The sequence below is a fragment of the Muscardinus avellanarius genome, assembly GCF_963383645.1.
Source record: "Muscardinus avellanarius genome assembly, chromosome: 5".
Lineage (NCBI taxonomy): Eukaryota > Metazoa > Chordata > Mammalia > Rodentia > Gliridae > Muscardinus > Muscardinus avellanarius.
In genome coordinates this window covers 26,236,510-26,255,264 of record NC_137790.1, presented here as the reverse complement: position 1 = coordinate 26,255,264, position 18,755 = coordinate 26,236,510, and the positions used below count along the sequence as shown (strand labels likewise).

Sequence of the window (18,755 nt, the reverse complement as noted above, 5' to 3'; positions counted from 1 at the left end):
AAAAAATATATTTTGGGGCAGTAGGAATACTTGGGATCCTTTTTGCTTTCCTGCCAACATTTCTATTGACCTCATGCTATTCTTTCAGGATATACCCACTTGTGAGACAAAATTTAGCTCTGATCTTTATTCCATGCTGATCAGTAACCTAGGAGTACTCAGGGTGGATTTGATTCAATAAGAGATAGAGTAAAAGTATTTAACATGGTATGCTTACTGGTTCCAAAGTATAAACATCGCATTCAATTATTCTTTTGATATCTATAAGTTAATGCATTCTCTAAGGAAAAAATCTATCAACTCCAAAAGTTTACTTATCTATGTTTTATTTGGATATAAAATTTTCTTCAAAGATTTAAGTGCTGAAGGCTTGGTTGCCAGTGCAACAAGTGTTTTGATGTAGTGCTTTTGGGAAATAATTGGGCTATAAAGGGTCTGATCTGATTACTGAATTAATCTATTAAGCAATTAATAACAAGGACAAACTATTGGTAGGTAATGTAGGAGGTAAGGCCTACTTAGAGGGAATGAAGAATTGGGGGCCTGCTTCTTGACCGCCATGAGCTGAGTATCTTGTATTCACCCTCTCTTCCTGCCTGATGCTGTTTCTTGCCTCAGACCAAAGTAATGGAGCCAGAAAAGTATGGGCTGAACTCTCTGAAACAAAGAGTCAGAATAAATATTTCCTCCTTTAAGCTGTTTTTGTCTGGCACTTAGTTCACATTGTCCAAAAGCAGACTAATACTCTATCTACCTTGGTATTTAGAGTAAATGTTACCTTCTTCCTTCACTATTGTATACAGGACCATTATATGACTCGAAGACCATAGTAGTTTAGCCTCTCCACTGGATAGAACATCCTTTCTTAATGCCTGTGCCACTGTTCAGGTTCACAGTTTAGCAGGAGTGATTTCATGGAGATGACTTTTCATTTTTGAAATAAATAGTATCTTTTCATGTAATAATAGTTCAATCTTCACAACTATTAATTATTTTAAAATGTTAAAAAGTTAATGTTCAATTATTTTCTTCTATCCTACTAATCAAATGCTGTAAATGATAAGTCTCCTTAGTAAACAACTTAGTTCAGTTCCCAAACTCACACATGAAAAAAATCTTCTCTTATACCCAATAAGTATACATTTTGGCACAGACACTGTTTTATCTATTTTTTCACACTTGTGAATTTTTTACTGTTGGCTGATCACAGATTTGTTACAGAACAGATCTCCATTTAGCAGGTAAGGGGCCATCTTTAACTTCTCATCTCAATCATTGTTTTCTTCAGAGGCAGATGACTGAAACCTAGTCAATGAAATCTGATAAAAAGACATGAAAAACTTCTGGGAAACTCTCACATTTAATAAAAGGACAGCTACAGAGGAGTACTACTTGCTTTATTGAAATGTATTGTCTGTGTATAATTGTCAATATTGCCTCATACATTCTGGGACCAAGAGTTGAACCATAGTCAAAAAGCTAAATAGCACAGTTGATTACTTAGAGTATATGTTATTTTTTACTCACAATATGTGGGGTAAGGAAAGATATTTTATCCCCTACATACTTTCAATATGTAGAAATTTGTCTTTTTTCTTTTACTTGTCTTCCTTTTTTTCTTTATCCTCTTTCTCTTCCCTTTACATTGGTTTCCTAATTAACCTCCCTTCCCTCTGAAATTATGGATAATAATGCACGGAACAAAATAAACAGAATAAAAATGGGTAAAATAAAGTAATAGTGAACAATATCCTTTATTTTCTCTAACATCTGTCCTCCATTTTCACTTTATCTTTGGTTGCACACTAGATAATTTTAATCCTGATTAAATTTTTTAATGTATTTTCTACATGTTTAATTTAAACACTTGATTTTTTAAAATTTGAGTTAGGAAGTGGAAAAGGCAAAATATTTGGTACAGAGAAAGTGCAAACAGATCTAGAATTTTCCTTTACTGCATTGAAAGTAGCTGGATTAGTTCATCCCCAGGCATAAAATGTTTTTTATATGAAAGATGTGTTCTCTAGTTGTGAATTATATATTGAGTTTAATAATTTATGCCTTATATAAGGATTAGAGGTGCATATCTTCTACCCATATACAATTCTACTCTTTAAAATTTATTTCTTTATTTACTTCGTATGAATGAGGTAAGAGTTATAATAAAAATCAAGGAAACCAAAATTAACATTTGTTTTTCATTTCATAAGAAGGCTAAATCTGTTTCCTTTTTTATTTTTTAGTAGTTTAGCAATGATCTCTATCACTGCTGTGAGATTGATTTTATTTATTAAGGTAAATGAGAATTATTTCTTCAGGGAAATGGTCCTTTTCACTTCCAAGTACTTATTCAAGTAGAATAGCTGAATGTCTTTTATTTATTTTTTTTGAAGCAGATAAATCCTATCATTGAACAAAGAACCTGTGTATAATAGATCAAAATGTTTTTTATCTCATATTTTCCTTAATGATATTGCTAACCTTTAGGTTTGCTGAGTAAACAAAAGTCTTCCCTTTCCTAACTTTGTGATTTGTTGATGTTCAAAGGTCAATCTCAGTGCATACTGACACTAAGAGTAAACAATACTTTATTGCAAAAATCAACTGCTAATGTTACCTGAATCAAATCATTTTCCACAAAACAGAATAACATGAAGTGTTCCCTAAAGAGAGACAGTAATTGGCTTTTCCTGCATTACACACACACACACACACACACACACACACAAACGAACACACAATATTATGAGTTAGCAGGTGGCAAGGGCTAGTATTAAAGATTTGCATTTGCAAAAGTAAAAAAAATAGGTTGATCAGTATTTTGAGTGCTATAATTTCACTATATACACACGATGTGGATTTAGCTAAAATTGATTGCAAAAAGAAAATGTGCATTTTAAATGATTTTTAGATATACTCTTTACAATTGGTGTGGATATGGTTATTTAGGTAAAAACTTAGTAATTTTCTGTTCCCTAATTTTTAAATTTGACTTTTAAACTGAAAATAATAAAGCTAGTTATGGGTTGGCCAGTGTTGCTTAGGACTGTCTTTTCGTATGTGATTATTTAAGTAATCCTAAATGTTTTCCTGACTCTCTCTTTCCTGCTCTTGAATTTCTTTCCCTATCCTTCCTTTTGTTTTCCCAAAGTAGCGACCTGTAATTTATCATACAGACATTTTCATGAAATTTTTTCACATTACATGTTTCAAAAACTCACTTCTGATTTAAAGGTAGCTCAGCTACCTCCAGGGTAAAGATCTCTACACTGATGAAATGCATTAATTTAGAATCAATATAAATCATTTATCAATGTTTGGGCACTATACTGGCCTCTTATGCTGCTACAAAGTAGAACAAAGAAGTAATTCCTTAACTCAAACAATCTACAGTTGTAAATATAGGGACTCTACCAGGTAGACAAATAAAAGATTACTTAAGAAATATTAAAGGACATGCTGGGTTTTGATAACTCACCAGGACTATATATACATAAAAGAGAATTTCTGAGATTTTGGAAATTTTATTACAAAGACTAGAGAATAAAGAAAGAAAGAGATAAGAGAAAATGAAACCAATGAAAGACTGTTCCATTAAAAATACACTTTAAGATCCAGGCGTGATGGCGCACACTTGTAATCCCAGCATTCGGGAGGCTGAGACCTGAGGATCGCGGTTCATGGACAGGCTCAGCTACTTAATGAAGCCCTCTGTAACTCAGTGAGACCCGGGTTCAAAAAAAAAAAAAAAAAAAAGAATAAAAATAGGGCAGGGGGTGTGGCTCAGAGGTCAAATGCCACCCCCGGGTTCCATCTCCAGACCCACCAAAAAGAAAAAATACATTTAAGGAAATATAAATTGTAAAACAAAGTGGTTTTTACCATAGTTTGAATATATATTGTAACTTCTCAAATAAAGTGCTTAATTTTCTGAGGGTTAGAAATTAGGGTCAAACAAAGGGGGGGAAGGTAAAAGGCAACTTAAACAATAAGAAATTGGATTCTCTCCCTAAAGTGCAGAAGCTAGGGAGAAAAAGTCATAGGAGAACCCTAGATGAGGAATGAGAGGCCTAGCTGGGGGTGATGGAGGGAGAAGAGGGAAATTCCCTAATGTACATGAAGCACATTCACAAACATATCAAAGTCAATCACTAAGCCAAACATGAGAAGGAGGGAGGGGGAAGGAATGGGGTGGGAATTGGGGAAGGGCTAAACGGTGATGTGTGCATGTATGCCTCTACCATCTTGGACTCCATTAAGATGTATGACTACAATGCACCAATACAATTTTTTTAAAGGCCAAAGAAATTTTAGGAAATGTTCAGAAAAAGACATGGGGAGCAGGTAGTGACAAGTAAAAATGTATCACCAAATACCAATTTAACAAATTTCTGAATATGTGACTCTTTAGGTTTAACCATTTATTTATTTTTGCAGTACTGGAGATGGAACCCAGATGCACTCTACCTCTGAGCCACATGTCCAGCCCTGTTTTTTATTCTTTATTTTAAAACAGGGTCTCACTGACTTGCGTAGGGCCTCACTAAGTACCTGAGGCTGTCTACAAACCGCGATCCTCCTGTCTCAGCATCCCAAATGCTGGATTACAGGCATGCACCACCACACCTGGCTTAGGTTTAACTCCTAAAGCTTCACACTCAGAATAAGTTTTCATATAAAAATTAGTCATATAAAAAGAGCATTTTGGACAGGCAGACATTAGTACTAGCAGCCCGATATTGGAAAAGTTACATATTGCTCTAAACCACAGATTGCCTCTCTCTCTCTCTCTCTCTCTCTCTCTCTCTCTCTCTCTCTCTCTCTCTCTCTCTCTCTCTCCTCCCTCCCCCCCCCTCTCTCTCTCTCTCTCTCTATATATATATATATATATATATGTATACACATACATTATGAGTTATGTCAAAGGCTTTCTCCCATTTTTTTCTTTTACAGAGATAACAGGTGTGTGTGTGTGTGTGTGTGTGTGTGTATGTTTTCAAATTTTTAAATTAAAAAAAAAAAAATATATATATATATATATATATATATATATATATATATATATATATGTGGTACTCAATATTGAACCCAGAAGCATTCTACCTTCAAGCTACACCCCTAGCCCTATTTTTATTCTTTATTTTCATATAGGTTCTCAGTAAGTTGTGGATGCCCTCAGTAAGTACTTGAGGCTGGCTTCAATCAAACCTGCCATCCTCCTTTCTCAGCCTTCCTGGTACTGTTATTACAAGCATGTACTACCACGCCCAGCTTCGCCTGCCTGCCTGCCTGCCTGCCTGCCTGCCTGCCTGCCTGCCTGCCTGCCTTCCTTCCTTCCTTCCTTCCTTCCTTCCTTCCTTCCTTCCTTCCTTCCTTCCTTCCTTTTTCTTTCTCTCTCTCTTTCTTTCTCTCTTTCTCTTTCTCTCTTTCCCTTTCTTTCTTTCTTTCTTTCTTTCTTTCTTTCTTTCTTTCTTTCTTTCTTTCTTTGAAACACTTTGGCTTTGATTTAACTTAATTCTATATATTCTAAACTAGCATTACAATTTTGCCAGCATGGCTGCTGACAGGCATCTCTATTTCAAAGGCCTTGTGGTAGTCACAGTTTAGGAACTCTAGATTCAGAGCAATATCAGAGAGACTGCTAAAAATTGTGTTTTTAAAGTTGTTAAGGTAGATCTGGCATATTTCTTTTACAGATATTCCACTTTCTATGTATCCTCTAGATTCAAGTATCTATACTGAAATTATATTACTATCCTATTGATCTAAGATTTTTTTTTTCTTGGTGGGACTGGGGGTGGAACCCAGAGGTTTTTTTTTTTTTTTTTTTTTTTTTTTTACCTCCAAGCTATACTCCCAGACCTATTTTTATACTTTATTTTGAAACAGGTTTTCACTAAGTTTCTGAGAACCTCACTAAGTAGCTGAGGCTGGCCTCAAACCTGTGCAATCCTACTGTCTCAGCCTTGCAAGTGCGGTGATTACAAGCATGCGCCACCACGCCCCGCTAAGATTCATTTTTTTATTGAATACTTATTTTGCTCCCAGCACAATCTTCGGTCCTCCAGGTACAGCTGTGAACAAGTCCTCTCTTTCTAGTGATTCACAATGTACACAAATCTATGTGACACTGTATTATTTTATCAGTGCTGAACAAGATTCTTCCACATGTTCATAGAAAATTAAACACTCTATTTACATGCACATGTATTAAGTCACCACTTTCTCCATGTGGTCCCTGTAAAATGCTACTCAGAGGAGAGAGAAACATGTTAATATTAGATCAATTATCAGAAAGTCTTATGATCTACTAAGCCACTTTTCAATTTTTATAAAAGGTTGAAATTTTTTTGCACATAAAATCAGTAATATATATGTTACTTATATATATGTATACATATATATATATAACCAAAAAGATCACTAGCTTGTAATTCCATTAATTATGTGCTATCAATAAAAATTCATAAGTATACTCACTCAAATTGTAAAACTCTTGAATCTTTGTACACATTCTTCAGATTACTTGATTGAAAAATATCATCTATCTAAAAAAATGGTTTACAAAGTATATTAGATTTAAGATTTCAACTTTTTTTAAAAAAAGGTTTACAAAGCATAAGTAATTCCTAATGTTGCCTTGACTTGGGAAATATTCTTCATATTGATGAGAGATTCATGCATTTAAGAATCTCAAATATATTACATTCATATACTAATTTTTTCTATAATGAAGAAGCAGGATTTATGTATCTTTCAGCAAAGAGTTAATAAAAATACATTATAAAATTTTAAACCAGATAAAGAAATAATCCCCTACCAGTTGCTGTAGGTCAAAAGCAAGAACTTTGAAATCCACTGAGAGTTTGTCTTGCAAATTAGGACTATATGTAGCTCCCGATGTTATCGTAAATGTCCCTCTGGCTTGGTGACTTCCAAAGACCGCATCTAGATAAATTAATAAGAAATAAAACACTGAACTATGGCTAGCAGAGAAGATGCACATGCGGGTTTAAGACATAGAAGTGAAGTTCTTGCTTGATGTTCGAGGCTTGCAGTGTAATTCTTGCTTTTTCCCCCTTATATACTTTTATTGGTGCAGCATTGTGGTCACATATCGTAATAGAGTTTAGAGTGATAGGTACATACATGCACACACTACTTGGTGAGCTTTTTGTCTCCTTTCTTCTTTTTTTGTTTTTAGCTGTCTTGTTATTTTGAGAGATTATATTGTTTATAATATAATATATATACTTTTAAACATAAATATTTAAATATATTATAATACAATATATCTTTATTATACAATAAGTATAATATATATTTTATAACATACTAATAGTAAACATAAATATTTAAATATATTGAATTTAATCATAATATAATTATATTATATTTTAATTATAATTTTCTTTTTTTTAATCTGTGAAGTCTACTCTACACTATAAGCTTCTGAATTTGGGTTTTTTTTTTTTAAACTGTTTTGGAAGTCTCAGGGACCAATCAACTTTCAACAGTTAATTATGGGAACTGATTCAGGAAAACATGGTGAGAAACAGACCATTAAAAGTTTTATAGTTCCTTTCTGACTCTTCTTGAACCCTTAGTATCCAGGGATACTGCTGATTTTCTACAGGTGGAATGCTGTGTGTGTATTGCTTTGAAATATAGCTTTGAAACATCTTTACATTTTGATAATTTTAAAATTGGCATGGATGATACTTTGACATGGAATGTCTATTAATTTTTTTAAAGAAGTTCTTGGAAATGTTTCAGAAAATACATTATTTCAATAAGAAAAAAACATAAGGTAGTGGTGAATAAACTGAATCATTTTTTCAGCTGAATATTTTCTTCCATATATATTTATACTTCAAATAGCTTTAGCTGAAACTTGTAAAATGATGAAATCATTAATAAATGTAATCATAATGATAAATAATTCTCACAGTGACGTGATCTGAGAAGTAGTTTTGTCTTTTCCATAACAGGGAAATCAGGAGTTAGTATGACTAAGCAAACTTCCCAAAGAAGTAAAGGTCATAAATGTCAGATCTGGGATTTAAACAAGAAAATAAATAAATAAATCTATAACCAAGAACTGTTACAGCCACTGAACTTTTTCATTTAAAATAACATCAGAACTAACATTTTGACCAATAAACTTGAATTGACTCAGTATAGTTATTATTGTATAATTGATGTAACATTATTATTTGTCCTATTTCCTATTGAATATATTAGAATTTACATTTAAAGTATAATTTTTAAATGTAGATGGAAAAGAAAGACTGAAGAACTCTCATAGACTGGAGGAGATTAAGGGAACAAGAAAATTAAATCTCATATGCACAATAAAATTGGATTCTAAACATTAGGACATTAGTTTAAAAGCTAGCGAAATCTAAATCAGTATAGTTCAGCTAATACTATTTTATGAATGCTAATTTCTTAGCTTTGAAAATTAGATAAACATGCAAGATATTGACATTGAGAAAGACAAGGTAAAGAATTCTACCTAATTATTACTTTTTTAAAGTTTAAAATGCTATCCAACAAAGTAAAAGAAACATTAAAATCATCACAGTACATCTTACATCCTCTGGTATTCTACCTTAAATTCCTTTTATATTTAGTTGTTCTCAATTAAGTTGTACTAAAATTATAAATACTTATTTTTTAATTTAAGTTGTAAATAGCAAAAATTTAAGTCTTTACTGCACATCAAAGATTCCAGTAGAATCTCATACATTCTTGAAGCTGTTCACACTATTTAAATAAGACCAAAGCAACTGTGTTTCCAAAAGTCCAAATGAACCTCTATACTTGTTCATATAATCATGTAAAATATTTACAAGTATTCTTTCTCTTTAAAATATATTTTCTGCATTGGCTACAGTATTTTAATAAATCAGAGATTATATCAAAATTATTTTATAGAACTATAAATCAATTATTATTACATTCTAATTCAAACATTTACTACAGGGAAATAGCTAGATCAAAAGATGAGCATCTCAGCCAGGCATGGTGGTACAGGAAATATATATAGTATGTGTGTGAGAGAGGGAGAAAGGAGACAGACAGACAGACAGACAGAGACAGAGACTCTGGGATGGAGCCCAGGGACATTGTACCTCTAAGCCACACCCAGCCCTATTTTTTAGACTTTTTATTTTCGAAACAGGGTCTCATTGAGTTGGGAAGGGCCGAGCTTAGTAGCTTGAACTGCAAACATCCCGTCTCAGCCTCCAGAATGCTGGGATTACAAGTGTGCACCAACAAGCTCTGTTTAAGAGCAGGTTTTTTAATCCCAGTACTTGGGAGGTTGAGACAGTAGGATCACAGGTTCATGGCCTGCCTCAGCTACTTAATGAGGCCCTCCGTAACTTAGTGAGATCCTGTTTCAAAAAAAGAAAATAGAAATGGGGTGTTACTCAGAGGTAGAATGCTCCTGGGTTCAATCCCTAGTGCTGAAAAAAATAAATAAATAAAAGAGAGAAAGAAAGAAAGAAAAGAAGAGAAGAATCTCATGGTCATGTATGGGAAGGAGGAGAGGCAGAGGGGCGGTGTAGGGAAGGAAACATCTAATAACATTATTTGAATATATGAAGAAAATACTATGTACCAATAAAATTAATAAAATAGGTAAGAATTTTTAGTAGCGCTGAGGTCACTCATAATGTATAAGGTTCTGTCTGCCAGTTTTCAAAATAATTAATCTGGTCATATATAACTGATCATTATAAAAAGTAAAACATTTTCTCAGAAAAAAGATAAACCCAATACCAAGGTTATTGCTATGCTTTTATTTTATTTATCCTCCAAATGCAAAATAAAACCTCAACTTCTAGATTTGGGTTTTGTAGTTTGTATCTTCTTCTACCTAACAGTGATGTAAACTTAAGCAAATTGATACTTTTTTCTCCCTGAGTTCTCATCTGTAACATGAGGTGCCAGAAACAATAACTCATAGGTTTGTTGTGTTAAGGTAATACATGTAAGTCTTTGCAAAGCTGATTGTACAATATTAATCCTAAACACTGATCATTAATTTTATCATGTTTCTACTCAGACTGAGAAATTTATAAGTCTCCATTTACATTTGAATTTGTTTAAGCTATTGTAATTAATTTTTGGTCTAATAAGAAAATGAAATTATTATTCTGTAGAAATAAATGATAACTTTTCATTACCTTTACATATTTATAAACTTATGTTGTCAATAATATTTTAATGTTTATAATTTTATAATTAAATTACATATTATGTAAAATTAAATCAGAATGAAACTTCAGGCTATAAAACTTGTGTTACATGCTACACTGAGAAAATTAATATTATCGACAAAAAAATACCCTTTAGGCTTATGCTTGAATTCTAGATTAAATTTCAAATTACACAGCAACTAATCTTTTTATATCCTATGATGTGAACTACAGAGAAACAATTAAATAAAACAAAAATATCGTGTCATGAAGCCACAGCAATGAATGAAACTCACAGAGTTTCTGAAATGAAAGGTATCTGAAATGAAAGCATGTGTTCATCTGAAGATACCCTCAGTGCCAAGCCCATAACTTACCATTTTCTGATTCGTTGACTGTCAGCCAAGTCACTGCTATTAACCCAGCAGCGGCCACCATGGCTAGGACGAAGAGAGCCGCAAACATGGCTTCATAGGAGGTGAGAGACTGCCTCCTGGAAGACACACTTTTTGACCCCATATTTGGTTTTTGAAGGCTTGCTAATGTAAGGACTCTGAAAGAATATACTTATATTCTCTACATCAGCGAAACTGATACTCTAGAACCAACTACAGGTTAAATCTCTTAACTTCTTAAGGCTTTGTAAAGCCAACAGCAAGATAAATTTCCACTCACTCTAGGGAGTGCAAATGTGTTGTGTAGGTCCCTTCTGCAACATTACCTCGGCACCTATACATTAAGTAGCTTTAAAAGGTAGTTAATCTTTAAGAAGTAATAAAAAAATAAAGATGCCCGGAGCTGTAAATGGTAATCACCTGAAAAGGCCATTTGTTGAAGTGAATTACTTTAAAATCACGTCATAAACAAAAAGGAAACTTTATCATTTTGAGAACAATTAGGAAAACAGGAAATTCATGATAGACAAGTTAGTCATTAGGTGCATGTACTTGATATTTGCAAAGAGAGTTCTTAACAGATTGTCCTTCTACCTCTGACTAAGATTATTATTAAAGACATTACCCTCTTGTATAGGGGTGTGGGCACTTCAAATGTGTAAAACCTAACATATATTCACATATATTCTCTCTTTCTCTCCTCCCGTCCTTCTCTCTCTCTCTCTCTCTCTCTCTCTCTCTCTCTCTCTCTCTCTCCAAATATATATATATATATATATATATGTATATATACATATATATGTGTATATATACATACACATATATATGTATATATACATATATATGCATACATATGTATATATACATATATATGCATACATATAAAACATGTATATATGACTGAAACAATCAAAAGTTTTTTAAAAACTTTATTATGACACTCATGGAATGTTATGCAATACAAGGCAGTATTGATTTAACTTAAAGGAAATTCCACTTATGGCATAATAGAGCTAAACACATTCTTTATAGCCATGTTCAGTTATCAATATATGGAAATACCTGCCACAAGAGAAGTAAAATATCTTTTTCCATTTTAGAAAAATATTCTGGGTGGGGAAGACATTGCTCATCTGTTCTGGACTTTATCTCCTTAAACATATCAATTAAAACAAGAGAACATGTTAAGATAATCACACTCATGATTGTAGACCTAAGCTTTATGGGAAAACCAAAGTCATTTCTGATGATTAAAGAACATTGAATCATTGGAACTTGCATTCCTTGATTAAAAATTAGTTCAGGATTAAAAAATGAAACATATTCTGAGGTAAACAAATTTGTCTTTGCTCTGCCAGATAAAAGTGGCCAGAAGTAAGAAAATCCTAGATCAGAAAACTAAATACACTGAAATTGTGGCATGTTATAATTAATAGGCTAAGATGAATGATAGCTACTTTTTTCTTCTTTGCTATTAGGGAGTGTCGTGATGCATTCAAATCATTGCTAATTAAATGTGAAATGCAAATAAATAAGTGGAAAATATTTATGCTTTTATTTAATTGAGTGAATTTTTATTGTTAAACCTTCTAAAGTATACATGAAAGGAGAGAGGCCTCTGAAGGAGCTTGGAGGTCATTTTAATTTATATTGTAAAGGGACAGTATAAGAAGCTGGTTCTCTTTATAAAACTGGAAGCTGGAAAATCTGCAGCTGCCCTCAAATTTGAAAAGCTAAGAAAGTGAAAGCCCCATGGCTGTTTTCTTTGTATACCTGATGCAGAAACAAACACTTCAGAAAATCAAACAGAACTTCAAGTTGTATTTCTTATATCTTTCTAGGAGGACAGAAGAAGACAGCAAAGTGAGTTCACATGTTCTTTTACATGGATAGGGTAGTAAGAGATAAAATATACATTTAAAGACCTAATCAAATTATTTGGTTTCAAAAACAAAATCAATATTAAGATTATAATTTTTAAATGCTATATTATAAATAATTATACATTTCATTTTAATAATTATATGTTTAATTAAATGAATGTAGAAGAGTTTTTGTTTTTTTACACCCTCACCAGCATTTATTATTGTTTGACTTCTTGATAATTGCTATTTTAATTAAGGTTATATAGAATCTCAGTGTGGTTTTAATTTGTATCTCCCCAACTGCTAATGATGTTGACCATTTTTACATATATATTGGCCATCTGTATTTCCTTTTTTTGTGAAGTGTCTATTTAGTTCAATTTCCCATTTCTTGATTGGTATAATAGCCAAATTATGGCACTAACCCAGGTATCCATCAACAGATGGATGGATCACAAAAATAATGGGATATACACACAATGGAATTCTACTTAGCAATACAGATGAAGAAAATTATATCATCTGCCAGAAAATGGTTAGACCTGAAAAATGTTGTTAAGTGAGATTAGCTAATCACAGAAAGTGAAGAGTCATATGTTTTCTTTCATATGTGGAAGCTGGAGAGTGATAAGGAAATAAGAATGACATTGAATAATGGAGGAGAAACCTCAGTGGAGGGAAGGGAGGTGGTTTGAGGAAAGAGGAGGGAGAGAGAGAATTAAGGAAGCAACCATTTCCACCGACATTCTGTACATATGTGAATGCCAATGCCAGTCTCAATCTTTTAATGGGGAAGGGTGGGTGTGGGGAGGGAGCTGAGAGAAAACTCACCACACATGATGTGCCTGCATTTCATTATCATTATGAACTACATTATGATGTGAGTAAAATGCAGCAGTGGAAGTATACAACAATAAATACAAAATAAAAACCTATGTTCATACACACATACCCAAAATAAGTGAGTGGAGGAATAATTTAAAAAAAAGGATAAAGGACTCCGGCAAAAGGAGGAGAAACCTTAGATGAATATAGGAGGTGCCTAAGAGAGATAAGAGGGGAAAAGAGGGAATTCCCTAAAGCAGATGATGTATACTCATAAATTTATCAAAGTATTGACTAAGTATCACTAAGCCAAATATCAGAAGGAGGGAGGGGGGGAAAGATGGGGTAGAAATCGGGGAAGGGCTAAATGAGTGATGTGTGCATGTATGCATCAATCACCCTGTCCCTCACTATGATGTATGATTACAATGTAACAATAAATTAAAAAAAATTCAAACATGTTGGTGTGAAAAACAATATATCATCTCTTGAAATTAGAAAAAGGCTTTTGAAAAATGGGACTTGTTATATCATATAAAAATTCTGATTACTAATAACACAGTGAGGGGTTAGTATAAGAGTAGAAATATATCTTAACAGAATCCAAAAACAACTTGATTGGCATGTGAAAATGTCATCTATCAAATACGTAATATTACTGCCACTGGATGAGAAAAATGTTTATTCATTAAATGATGCTGGGTTTGTTTTCCATTTTTGTATTAATAAATTTAGGTCTTTATCTCACCATAATTGAAAATAAATTGAGATGGATTAAACATACATAAAATGCATAAACATTTTATTTAACTTTTATTTTTTATCTATTATAATTATATATCAGTGATTTGCATATAAGTTTTACATAATAAATAACTTCAGGGCAAGATAAAATTCCACAAGGATGTGGGAGGATGCCACAAGGCTTCAAGAGATCCCTGGTTTGATAATCAATTAACACATTTTGGGGTATAAAAAGGCTTGGGTCTATACCAGACACAGGGCTTGCCTATGGAAAGAAATCATCACCTATGTCGGGTCAGAAAGGCAATTGGTTAAGCAAAGATGTGAGATACAAATCTTTATAAAATTTGTTCGGTATTCAAAACCCCAGTAACTCATTTTCAAGTTACTCCACCACATCCCTCATGTAGTCCATTAATTTCTGTCTTATCTTTCTGCCTTTATAATAGTGAAATTGCTTAAGCTTACAGCGGAAGAGTTTTTGGCTATTCTTTTCTACAAATAGCTAAAAACAAGAACCTGTGGCTACATTTCACACCAGTACAGTTTTGCTGTTGCACTGAAACAGTGAGGTTCAAAGTAACGCAAATATACATGCACACATGACTTGATGCTTCCCTCTGGATACCACTCCTCCCCATATATTAGGTTGATCTGTAGTGATATATGGACATAGTATTATTTAAACTGTTTCCTTCATCAATTCTTCTTCCCCATCTCCTCCTCTAGTCCCCTTCTACTATTTTACTCTTCTCTCATTTATCTAAAGTCCTTTTTATTTCCTATTTTTTCTCTCTAGCATCTACATGTGAGAGAAATCTTATGACCCTTCAGTATAATATTTTCTAGTTACATCCATTTTTCTACTAATGACGTAATTTTGTTCTTCTTTATGGCTGAGTAGAATTTCGTTTGGTGTATATACAACATTTTCTTCATCCATGCTTCTGTTGATGGACAGCTAAATTGAAACATAACTTGACTATTGTGAATTTTGCTGCCATAAATATATATATATATGTATATATATATATATATATATCTGTAGTATTATAACTCTAATTAATATATTTTAGAAGAAAGTATACATTGTATTTTCAATAATGAGGTATTGAAAGAGTTTTATAAGGATCCAAAAATAAACTATGAAGAATATTTATAAATTTACCCTATTATAACACTTTTTCTAAACAAAAGATATCAAAAAAGTAAAATCCATAAATACTAAGAAGGTTTTTTCCGCATCTGTTTATATATTTCTATAACAAAACATACAGGAGACAAATATGTTAGTATGAGGTCCTTGAATTTATCTGACAGGCAATGCATAAAAACTCCCTGAGAAGAGCTAGGAATTACAAAGTGAGAAGAAAGTAAAGCCAGTGAAGACTGTGTGGTGCAGTCAATTCCCACCTAGTGAGATGTCTGAACATAGCCCAGGTGTGGATGAGTGTGATACAGCAAAAGCCGGCTTCAGAGGCACCCAGGTGAAGGTGCAAGGAAGTATGTGTAATAATTTTCAAGTAGCCAGGCTCATTGCCTGAGAGTAACTTTGAGGCCTTTTCTGGCCCCTTTAGCTTTCCCACTATGCAGGGAGAACTGATGGGGTGTGTCCATACAGTGCCTACGCCTACGGAGATGCAGCCTTCCACAGCCTGAGTGGCCTACAGCCTAAGGCAAAACTTTAAGTAAAGTGATTCAGCAGAAAAGGGGCTAAAGATGGGACCTGGAGGAAGCTAGGAAGGCGTGGTTTCCCCATTCATTATGGGTGGGGAGACTGAGCGGGTTTTTCCCTTTCTACCTTTAAAGGAGCTTTCTGCACACATGAATGGCTCATGTACTGGCCTGGGATTGGCTGTGAACTACATGCTAGTGATCTTTATCCCGGATAGGCTAGGCTATTTCCCATGGGAATTCCCCTCGTGGTTTGGTTCTATATATAGGATTGCTTGGAGAGAAATAAATGAGATCTTGCTTGACTTGACTCCCGGCTCGTGGGTTTGTGTTCGAGTCGTCGGGTCGGTACTCATCATCTCCCCAAGCCCCGCCAGCTGTCGGGCTAGATTCCCGACAGAGAACATTCACCTAAGGTCACTCTCCACCCCAGGCACGTGGAGAGGGAGGAGTGTGAAGTGGATGGAGGGTTTTTACAATGCCTGCTGTAGCTTACCAGTGAAAAACAGTATATAGGACGTATAAATACTTTCAACTAATGAGTGAAGAAAAGAAAAATAGCAGTTAATTAACAAATATGCAAAACCAACCCCCCAAAAAAGAAACCATAGGAACACACAAATTTAATAGTAATTATGGAATTCCAATAAGAAAGATATTCTTTCATCAATCATACTAGCAAAATTAAAAGGCTTACTATTACTGATAAATGGCATTCATACTTAAGTGAGTGAAAACTCTAATAATCTTGTTGAAAAGATATTTTGGTAAACTGTATGCATACAACATATGAACAACTTGACCCTCAAATTCCAAAGTTCTACTTTTAGTTAAATACTTTAGAGAACTTAGTGCATGGGGACAATATTTATCATAGTACACATCTTATGCCACACAAAATATAGGGAAAACTTTAAGTATTCATTGAAAATAAGCAAAAAGTAAATTGTGGTGATTTTATACAATAAAATGGTACACACAAACTAATCATGCATGAACTAGAGCTAGATGTACCGTCTGGAAAAAGAAAGCAAAGTTTTAACCAAAAAAACAAGTTTCATAAGAATATATACAGTGTTAAACTATTGAAAGTAAAGATAGTAATTAGTTTAGTGATGCAGTCATGTATAATAAAGTTATACATGGAGACATCAAATTAATATCCCCCAAAACAGAAAATTCAGTGTGGTGGTTACTTCAAGGTAGAAAAAGGAGGATCATAAAGGGTAGAATAGTAATGCTTTTTGTACTGGTATTGGGAAGAGAGTTTAAAAAGTATTAATGTACCAATCCTGGGAAAGATGTCCAACCTTGAAACATATCTTCTTTACTAAGAAAGCCAGGGTTAGCCAACATGTCCTTGCATTCCTAAGAACAATTTAACACAGTTTGGGGGCCTGTGTTTGAAGATAGAGATGCCTCCCTCTCAGGCCATAAATCTGGGCCTGTGTTTGGAGACAGAGATGTCTCCCCTTTTAGGCCATAAACCCAGCTGGAGAGATAACAGAAGCAGAGCCGGGGTTGGAGATAAGGGGTAACATGATCTCCAAAATCAGAGGACCTGCTGGACTTAAACAGGATAAAAACTCAATAAACTGGAGTTCTTTGGCATTTTCATTCGAATTGCCCCCCTGTGCCTCGCTCCGGCACAGGGCTGTAACTATCTCTATATTTCTATCTTTTTAATAAACTTCTTTAAATCTGCAGCAGCTGTCCAAGCGATGAATACTTATTCTTAGCTTAGGACAAGAATCCACGGTTTTTCTGTTTGTCTCTGTGTGTCTGGTGGGGGGAGGGGGGATTATTTCACACCACACACCTTCCCCCCCCCAACCTATCCCCTGCAACACTTTTACTGTATTAGTTCATTCAAATTTTTTGAAGTAATTTACTGACTAAAGTTAACTCTGATAAAGCAATGCACATGTAAGTAAATAGTACTTTGCACTTTTCTAATATAAATTTTACATATATATCTTCATATAAAAAGTTAGTTTACATATTTAAAGTTAAAAGTTAAGCATATGATTAAAGTACTTATGATATTAATAATAATTTAATATTTAAAAATACTGAATATTTTTGTACTATGGATGGAACTCCAGGGTGGTCTAGATCCAAGTTATATTCCCAAGCTATATCTCCAAACTGTATCTCAAGACTGTGATTCTCTAGTCTCAGTCTCCCAATACTGGGAGTATAAGCATAATCACACAGCTTAATCACTAAAATCTTAAGAAACTTTATGCACATGACTATGAATTTTGAGAAATGTAAAAGTTACAGAAATGTCTTCCTTAAGTGAAGTCATCATGTGTGTATTTAAAATGTATACTTAAAATATTTAACCATAGAAGCTAACTGATTAATAAAAGTAGAAATAAATATAAATATTATTCCCTTATTCATGGGGGATGCATTCCAAGATCTCAATAGATGTTGGAAGCCATGGATAGTACTGAAGACTATGTATATTATGTTTTTACCTACACACACACACACACACACACACACACACACACACACACACCCCTATAATAAAGTTCACATTATAAATTAGGCATTGTAAGATGATAGTAGCTAATAAAATGTAGAACAATTATAATGGTATACTGAATACTCAGGATATACAGGTTATTAGATTTATAACAATATACTGAATACATGAATATGTAGGGTAAAGGAGCAATTTGTACCCTAGACTGAAAGGAATAGGCAAGCATGGGATTTCATTATGTTTCTCATAATGGTCCACTATTTGAAACTTAAAAAGGTTTTTCCGAAATTTTTCATTTAATGTTGTGAGACATAGATAAGTGACACTGTAGTAGGTTTAGCTACAGATAAAAGAGAATTATGTAATGTATGTGGGATAGTGAATGTAGAGAATATTTAGCTCTGGATAGGTAAACGTCACTAACACTCTTAAGAAATCTTTCAGTGATTAAATAAAACTTGTGTATATTACTGTATTAGTGCTGGGAATGCTATTTTCTGGTTAGATAAATAATAAAATAGGAGGATACAAGATAGTTGAGGAAGAA

The 18,755-nt window shown here is 33.5% G+C and overlaps 1 protein-coding gene across 2 annotated transcripts in view; it reads right to left on the bottom strand.

Moving 5' to 3' along the window:
• TMPRSS15 (transmembrane serine protease 15) overlaps positions 1-10,727 on the bottom strand; it is a gene marked incomplete at both ends in the record, with an annotated part of 135,444 nt that extends 124,717 nt beyond the window's left edge. For both annotated transcript variants that reach the window (XM_080695445.1, XM_080695446.1), the window contains 3 exons: positions 6,481-6,548; positions 6,821-6,948; positions 10,586-10,727. In XM_080695445.1, coding sequence (XP_080551571.1) covers positions 6,481-6,548; positions 6,821-6,948; positions 10,586-10,727 — 338 coding nt within the window. The remainder of the gene's footprint in view (positions 1-6,480; positions 6,549-6,820; positions 6,949-10,585) is intronic.
• Between the last annotated feature and the right edge of the window lie 8,028 nt (positions 10,728-18,755).